We start from the raw sequence: 9,942 nt of genomic DNA, 5'->3' as shown, positions 1-9,942 counted from the left end.
TGTTGTATAGAAGATATTTTAAAGTGATTCATCAGATGTAAAACAATTAGATATGTAGATAAACCGATATGTGGCTCCATCTAGTGTACCTATATTCATCTAGAAATTTTCATAAAAGTGGCCCGAAAAACGGAGCTAACTCGGTAACCCGTGGCCCGATTTTAACAAAACTTGTTTTATTTTGTTTCTATTCTCATTTGTATTCTCATTTCATTACAAATATCGCGGTATTTGCGCCACTTTTGCTGTATTTAATTACAGACAAGCACACAAACAAACAATCTCAGAGTTTTAGTAGTATATAAATTTACACTTCGCTAGTAAAATTCATGGTAGTGATATAAATATCTTGTGTTTGCTTAGTTAATGTTGATTTTGTCGATGGAACTTAATATAACAGAAATAAATTGAATTTAAATTTAAACTTTCTTTTACAATAAAATTACGTTGAATATCGTCGTAAACAGCACTAAGAATAAATCAAGAACTCCAAAACTTGCTCTCTGGATAACTCACAGGGAAACTACAATCTATTGGAAGCCCTATTAAAATAGATGAAAACCCGTTCAAGAAAATGTATAAAATATAGCTTCCTTTTCTAGGCTTCTTTTAAACTAGGTATCTCAAAAGTACCGATCTATCTTCGTGGTATTATTAAAACATAGACATTAGACCGACTTTGCACAGAAAGAAAACTCAAACAAGAGTGAGTTAATTAGGTTTATGTAAATATTTCGCTTCAAGTAATTATGTTTCTAGATATTCGAATGTAAAAAAAGTTATGACACGAAATATATTACCGGGGGTCAAGAAAAAGATTAAAAGGAAATCTCACTTTTACCTTTGTTCCGATTTGATACTTTTTATAAGTCGAAACATTTATATTGCACACAAGTGAAAAGGTACTTTACATATATTTAATTTGTATGTAATCTTAAACAAACTATACGTCACCTGGCAGTTCAGTGATAAGTAAGAAGGCTTATAATGCTACAAATCGTGTTTCGATATCCACTGTGTGCTTACTAGCAAATAAAAACAAACAATATATTTCTGTGATGCTATCGACACCTTAAGAATAATTTCATGATATACATTTGAATATCTATTAACTTGTAAGGATATAATTCTAATCAGCCGACTGTCCGAGTTTTGTCTATATTGTTCTCTGTTTTCTAGTTTACTTCAACTTCAAAAAAATATGTTCCATGTTTTTTGGTTTAATATACTCAAGTTCTGGTGGTAAAAATACTATATATTGTGCTATTTAAATACATATCCTTCATTAACATTTGTGTCCATATATATATACGTGTTTTATTTCTAAAATAAAATAAACTTTAAGTTATACTTTTGATAGTGATAGTGTAAACGAACCTGAAAGATTAACCAGTAAATAATACATATTGATTTTATTAAACACAAAATTAAAAATTAACTGGAAGAAAAATCAGCTTACGTTAACTCTACCAACTCTCTTTAAAAGTAAACAAGATTCATTAATTCAAAATTGCTACAAATGTTATATTGTACAACTTATAGAAGCTATGCCGATTCATAATAGCTAAACTTCTTAATAGTATTAACTCCAGCTGTACCATATTCATAAATCGTAAAATGCAAATAAGAGCTTTTATGCATTTCAATCTCGCGATGTAAATTCTCAGGATATTTCTTTGAAACTGTATATCATATTAACATTTTTATGTTTGGTAATTACATTTCGTTTGACCATTGAAAAGGTGTAAGCTTATACGATCAATATTTCCTAAACATATCTTAGATTTACTAATCTAAATAATATAAGCATACAAATATAAATCTTATATTCCTTACAGAATGCTGAATCAATTTTAAATTTTTTTTCTGCTTTATTGCGCAATAAGTGTATTTTCTCCATTGAAAGTCTAAGTGAATAATCTAAAACGCAGTTGTTACTGTTACTAATTAATACATCAGACTACTATCGTTGGTGTTTTAACAATAAAAAGTTCGAGTTGATCATTATTCACTCTAAATCGCCTTTATATACCACTAAAATTGCATTTTTTAAATTATTATAGTTATCGAAGATATAAATCAAATACTCTTATTCACTATAAAACAAGGTTAATTGCTTTCTCGGAAAGATGTTAGACATTTTCTATATGCAAGAACATATATTAAAATAACTATAACACAAAAATTCGACAAACATATATCTATAAGATACGAAATGTTTTTACTTTTACACAGTTGTAAATGCAACGATAATATCTTATACCAGCTTTATTTTTAACTTAAAACACTAAATTTATTTCTGGAAATTATTATATTTCAGATACAGATATTTCTCAGACTTGTTTTATCTAGAAAACGTGCATATAGGTATATAGATATATACATAAATTTATATTACTAAGTATAGATCCCGAACAAGGTCTTGTTTGGAAGGAATTAAATGTTAGTTAACTATGTGTTTAAAGTAATATTTTAAACTTCTATACTATTTAATCGTCAAAGTTAATTACATTTCTCTAAGGCATTAGTACTAGGCCTACTATATTTTTAACACTGCATCTTTATCTAGTCTCTTAGGGATTTTCAAATGTAAGAAGAGTGTATAATAATAGTATTCCAATCACTACCGTGTTTGTTGTGTTCCAGCCGGCCTGATAAGCTCTGGATTGAATGAAATGACAATGAATATGGTGAACACAGAGTGATTGGAATCTATTATTTTACACTCTTCTTATTCTTTAAAATTATTAAGGGATAAGATAAAGAATGCAGTGTTAAAAATGAAATAAGCTTAATACTAACATCTTATGACAAGTATAATTAATTATAGCCATGCTCACACCATAACAATTGTTAAGCATCAAAGTGCTATTTTATGTTATTTATATAGCAAAATTTAAAAATTAATTAATTATTAGTTTTATCTAATATCTGTTCTTTTAAATAGCTTATGTTATTATCGCTTAGCTTAGAGTATAATTTGCTAATTTAGAAGTGCTTACAGCTGATCACAGTAGATTTAGACTGAGCAATTATTTGGCTTCTAAAGTACATGAGTTTATCAAGTTTTTAACAGTTAACTCCTACTATTTCTCTCACACATATAAACAGTTTTTATTGTCTTACGTTTAATAAATGAAAGGCTGTTTAGTAGTTTATATTTATTTTCTTACTCCAAAGTCCAATGTGTTTGTATATATAATTCATTTTTTCAGTTCTTAATTGTTGTGAAACGTAGGACTTTTATAGTATAATGATTTTTGTTCAAATCATTGTACAACGTAAATAACATAAAACATTCTTTGTCAAGTCATACTTAGGTTATTGTAAATATTGGTTCTAATGTTTGCTTTTCAACATCTCGTGAGAAAAGCTTTATAATTTATGATAGAGGTATTGTATGTGTGTCTGATATTAATGATTGTAGTCTGACTGCTATGTTGTAATAGAAAACTTACCTTCATAAAATTTAATGACATGACAAATTTTCTACAGGTAAGATTTTTCAACTACATTTATCTTAGTTTCTATCTAAATCTTCGTGCTTGATTTTCTATTTTAACAGGAACTCGTTGTATATTACTAGCTCCTAAGGCAACAAACTTAATATTTCATGTTAACTAGAGTACTTCTAATGGAAATAAATATATATAAAAGAAACATAACTCCATAAAGTTTTTTATATATGCAGTTAATGTACACACGTGATACCTCATTGATATTTTACTGATGCAGCTATTTCTGTTTCTATCGAATATAGTGGATACAAAGCTTATTATTTTCAAGTAAATGGTCTCATGTAGCATGTAGTCACATATTTACAAGTTGTTATTTTTTTGTAATAACTGTTACTGTTTTTTTTAATATTCACTAACAATTACCTTTCTTTGAAGACCTGGAAAATACAGTGACTTCGAAAATTAAATTACGCAGATTATCAGTGGCTTATTTGGGCTAAAGGTAACATATTAAAATATTGTACTATACCAAATATATTAAAACGGCGTATTTTATTTAATACATCAAACAAACAGTGTTGTAGTTTTGCGCAAGATTCTTTTAGTTTTCCTTTTTTTTGTGAGTCGATTTGTACCATTATATAACGATCGATAAATATTGTTTGTTAAATCAAGACTAAAATAAATGTTAAGAAAAATGTTAATTGAAAAATATACGTACAATATTTTTCATAAAATTCTAAATCTCTCACTAGCCATCGTACAAAATTGAATTTGATAATTGAAATGTCCGGATGATATATTCCCTTTACTTAAGTGTGTACAGGTTTGATAAAACCAGGAGTATATAGATTTATTATTTCTTCACAACGATTTATTTCAATAATCAGTTTATTTTACTTATTTTTGAAAGGGATTGTACTTTAAAAGTGAGTGATAATATTTATAAATATTTTTGTATAAATACATTTTGTAATATGAAAAGTACGGGAATTTCATACGTTGTGGATCCAATTTAAATTTTGATTAAATTCAACTAACTACATAAAAACATGTACCATGATAACAAAAGTCTGAAGAAAAGCTGAAAGTTCTAAAAACGCCTAAATAAAATAAAGAAATATTCATATCTACATCAATACAGATAATGCCAATCCAAATACGATGTGAACACGTGAACCTCACTTATAGAATTACATTAAATTAGACTCGAATGCAAATAATCTAGTCTACGACATTCGACACCAAAACCACCATTCACTGTCTTTAGCCAGGTGAAAAAAAGATAGAGTATTTTGAGAAAAGAGAATAATATGTAGTGTTGAAATTAAGGGCTATGTGTGTTATTCAAAGCAGTTGGAATTAAGAAATTAAACTTAGGAATATATTGCTTGTCTTCTAGCAAAGGTTTTAGTGTTTTATTAATACAAGAAATAACTACTATGGCGGCTAGAATGCAAATTTCATGAAATATATTGTCCATAGTAAACAACCACAATATTTCCATGCCTTTATTTTTCCTTCTTAATTAAAATATTCTATAATTCTCAAGTGAGCGCATATAAAGAAGGTGTGAAACTCAAAAGATGTTTCTCTTAATATTATAAGGGCTATTATAATTCATAAACATATGCCACGAAACTCTTTTTCTTCTATGGCTTAAAAAATAAAATAGGGAATTACTCGTAATCACAGAAGTTTGTGTGCACTGCCAATGACTACTATTTATATAAACTTTTTATCTTCCTTTACTTATAATCATTATATTAAACTATTCTGTGTACGTAGGTTTCGAAGCGGCAATCCCTGGATACGAGAGATACAGTATGCTTGTTGATGTAGAAAGAGGTATCTACAATCTAAGGATTAGAGACTGTAGGCTTGAAGACGAAGGTGAATACCAATGCCAGGTAGGTGAATAAACTGGTTATTTTACTAATATGAAATAGCGTTACCTTACAATTAATTTAATTCTAGAAACCTATTTTATTGATAGTCATATATATATATATCTTAAGTCGATTGAATTGCATGTACTTGTAACGACAACGTATTTTCAGGAATATATTGCAAACAAATTGAGATAAGAGAACAAGAATCTTAAGCGTTATTTATACATAGGGAAGTGTATTCTTTACTCGTATGTTATCTAATGAAAAACGTCAGAGGACAAAAAATTTTAATAAGTTTTGAATTGAGAGCTTTCAACGTAATTTCAACACAGCTATCAAATTTTCACTTGTAATTCAAAGGCAAAAATTCCGTATACATTATATTATATTTCATCTCGATAATTATTCGAAAGTAATTTTAATTCTGTTATAAGTTATTATGTTGGATAACATTTTATATAATGTCACTTAATCGTAAAGACTAAAGAGCAAAATTCATACGAGTAATTGAAGATTCATGGATAACCAAACCACAATATTATCTATAAAATTCGCTGTGACAGTTTAATATTTTTGGTCCTTATTCAACGAAGCAGAAATTCAGTGCTAGTAAATTTTGTTATACCCTGGATTTATCTTGTATAGGTATCTATACTTTAGTGTTATTTGTTTATTGCTAGGTAAATTATTCATATTTACAAGTTTTTTGTTGTTTTTTTTAAATATAGGTTGGGCCAGGTTTTAACCAAGACCCAATAAGAGCACTCGCTCGACTAACTGTGTTGGGTAAGTCTGTGAATTAACAATAAAAAATATATTATATAAATTTGTTCAAATTCAACGTCATAGAAAGTTCATATTAAAACTAGCTTACAAGATGATGCCATTTAGAAATCTAGAATTTTTCTCTGAATATTTTTATTTGATACTTCATTTGATCTGCATTTAGATAGACATCATGTAGACATTTTTACATACAAGATCGTAATTTTACTTAGAACCTTTTCCAGTTATTTACGTAAATTAATATGTTTTAACTTAGTTTTTAACGTCTAGCTCAATTATGACAAACTTTGCTAACTTGTTTATTCTGAGCGCAAACCTGCAGCATGGGCTATCTTACCCTGTGCCGTAGGTAACGAATCCCTGATTTCAATTGTAAAACAACCCTTCAGGAAAGGGGGTCTCATAAATATTTAAGTAAGAAATAAAGTTTCACTTGAAACCTACTCTACATTTTGTTAAAGGTTGCCAAACATAATGTTATGACATCTTCTAAAACGTATTTTATTAACCAGAGCATTATTCAGCAACTTGTGAAATGTCTACATCTGTTTGACCAATAAAGTAGTTTCTTGATTGATTCTTAAAAAAAAATGTTTTGTTTACTTTATGATATATATAAATGTATATATTAATTTTCTTATTCAACTGTAGATATGTTAATTGTGATAGGGACCGAACGTGGTCTAGAGCTTAGTGTGCGAGGGTTACAGATCTGATGTTCCGATGTTTGAACTGAGATTGAGTACCATAGCTGTGACAGTTGGTCCCGCTTTTTATTTAAGAGTAGCTCTTTGATCAACTGTCTGCTATTAAGGATATCCATTTATCAACTTTAGATATTTCTAATTTTGCAATTTAGTCCATGTGTTTTATGAAATCCATCGATGGATTTTGAGTTTTTGGCTTTTACAATTTCTAGCTTATTCATAAAAGTTTTTATCTTTTTAAACACAATTAACTACTTTCAGTGTAATGGGTAATTGCATAGGTCACACCGTGTTTAGTCAATATGTTATTTAACTGAAGGGGAAGATTAAGTAAATATATATTTTTCAAAAACAAATTTCTAAAATCATTGTAAATCATTTGGTTATAAGGTTCTGTAATAGTCAAAACCCAATGGACTAACTGTTAAAAATGCAAAAAAACATTTCAAATAATCATAAATATTATATGAAACATTAATTAATAGATTTTATGACATTGAACGAAACTTTAAATATCATTAAAGTTTGGTTAACTGAGTTACAAGCGAAATAATATCTGCCTATTATTAAACTATTTGTCGTAACTGTATAATTTTAGAAATAAATTATACAGATATAACATTCACAAAGAACACTATTAAGACTTTATGAATATTAGTTAAAAGAGTTAAACTTAAATACTATCCACCTATCCATCCATCCATCAACAGATTAAAGTTGATATACTATTTGATGGAATTGAAGAACGTTCTTGTAACGGTAATATTTCACCTAGATTTCGGTTGATTTTGTTTTGATATTTTACATTCAACATTACGCACCACCTGCCAACTTGATATTATGGCAAAAATTTTCCTAAAACATACACTGTAATTTAAAGAAAAAAAACGATGTGGGATTCCAACAAACATACTTTTTGTTGTTGACAAGGTGAGAATCCATATCTTTGAAAATAGAAATACAGAACAAAAGAAGTTTACACTTCTAGTACATAAGTAAAGATGTGAATGTTGTGTAAAGAGAATGGAACTCGTGTAAGTGGGGTGTTAAATATATATGTAAATATAAAAACAACTGTTAAGCTGTACCGCACTCATGTAAGGAAGATATGAGATACGATATTATAGTTTTACACGAAGACAAGTAATTATTTAAATTAATTATATTATTATGGTAATATTTAACCATAAATTTTTGCACTCATCTCACTTTATTGAAACGCGATTTCACCACCTCAGGGTGGTGCAGTATCACACTTTCTTATGAAAAATGCTAATTTATATTTTCTGTCTGTAGCTTCAGTATTCGTACTTCACATCCATAAACGTGTGAAATGACATTTTGTTTTTTAAAGTGCAGTGGCACTTAATCTTTTTTCTCAGTTCAAATATTTGCATATCTGTCATAAATCACGATTTATTTGTTTCATATATTCGCACAAAGCTATGCAAGTGTTGTCTGCGATGTAGGTTTCTAATTATGAACTAACAGACTCGAGGGAAGTCAACAAGCTAACAACACCCATCTTCATCTCCTGAGCTACTGCAATCTAATAGTGGGATTCTTCCGTCAATCTACAACAGAACCACGGTTCCAAATTGCGGAACGTGAGATTGTGGCAATAAAACGCGAACCATGGATCCTCAGATCTAAAATCTGGCATCCTAACCCATAAACCATGTTTAATCAGCAGGTTTTAATCAAGTTAATTTAATAAACTTAATGCCAAAGAATAATACTTAAGGAGTGCTATATAAGAACAAACGTTGGTGTATCTTAAGTAAACTGACCTAATTCAAAAATAAATTATTATAGTCTTCAATTATTAGTTTCAGCCGTGTTTTGTAAGTCACTTAGATTCTAGTTGAATATTATATAATATAATAAGGTTTCATATTAAATTTCTAATATATAATATTGTATTGAATTGAGCTCTTGCATCTCAAATGAAGCAACAGTTTTGAAATTAATATTAGTACGGTAGGAGATCGATGACTTTTAATCAAAATACTAGTGAATTTTACTCATTTTTGTGCGTGTTAGTATATACATGTATGTGATCATATGTTGCATATATAAGTATGCATTTTCTTGTTACTTGAATGTATTTGGAAGAAATCTATATTTCTTGATCAATCTACTTGAGCTAATAGAGTCTATAACACATTAATTGTTCAAACAATTCGCAAAGAAATTTATATTTCTTGATCAATCTACTTGAGCTAATAGAGTCTATAACACATTAATTGTTGAAACAATTCGCAAAGAAATTTATATTTCTTGATCAATCTATTCAGCTAATAGAGTCTACAACACATTAATTGTTGAAACAACTCGCATTTCGCAATCTTAATACAAAGCTGATTAAAGTATTGTAAAATATTTAACAATGCTCTACTTTCGAAAAAGTATACTTTCTTTCAGTAATAGGGCCCGGCCTGGCCAGGTGGTTAGGGCGCTTGACTCGCAATCCGAGGGTTGTGGGTTCGAATACCGTCCCACCAAACATTCTCTTTGAGCTGTGGGGAGCGTTATAATGTTACGGTCAAGCCCACTATTCGTTGGTAAAAGAGGAGACCAAGAGTTGTCGGTGAGGGGTGATGACTAGCTACCTTCCTTCTAAGTTTGGGACGGCTAACGCAGATAGCCTTTGTGTAGTTTTGCGCGAACTTCAAAACAAACCAAACTTTCATTAATATTTTGTAATATTAAGTTAACGTAAAGGAACATGAGTTCATATTATTTTGTTTATCCTAATTTTAGAGTATTTATCAAGCATTTATATCACAACCTTATAAAGTAGCAATAGGATGTCTAATGTTTTTTTTTTGTTGTTGTTTTAATTTGATCCATGACGATGCAGGTACTAATGTTTTATATATAGATGCTTCATGAAACTTTCGTCAATATATATTGCATTATTTGTAATTCTATTGCTACCAAAGTGCCATATAAAAAGAAGAATTATATACAGTTTAGGATTCCCCTATGATTTATTACATCTTATCTAAAACTCCTAATTCTTGATCAAGATCAAAATGAAACCAAATGAGTTTATTATTAAATTTGGAAGTCTCGTGTAACATGAAGCGAGTTATT

General features: G+C 28.9%; 1 protein-coding gene across 1 annotated transcript in view; it reads left to right on the top strand.

The window, feature by feature from the left end:
* LOC106461994 (nephrin-like) overlaps positions 1-9,942 on the top strand; it is a 114,205-nt gene that overhangs the window by 44,117 nt on the left and 60,146 nt on the right. The window contains exons 3-4 of the mRNA XM_022389216.1: positions 5,247-5,368; positions 6,079-6,136. Of these exons, the coding sequence (XP_022244924.1) occupies positions 5,247-5,368; positions 6,079-6,136 (180 nt within the window). The remainder of the gene's footprint in view (positions 1-5,246; positions 5,369-6,078; positions 6,137-9,942) is intronic.

This window comes from Limulus polyphemus, unplaced genomic scaffold (assembly GCF_000517525.1).
Source record: "Limulus polyphemus unplaced genomic scaffold, Limulus_polyphemus-2.1.2 Scaffold42, whole genome shotgun sequence".
Lineage (NCBI taxonomy): Eukaryota > Metazoa > Arthropoda > Merostomata > Xiphosura > Limulidae > Limulus > Limulus polyphemus.
This window is presented reverse-complemented; position numbering and strand designations above follow the sequence as displayed.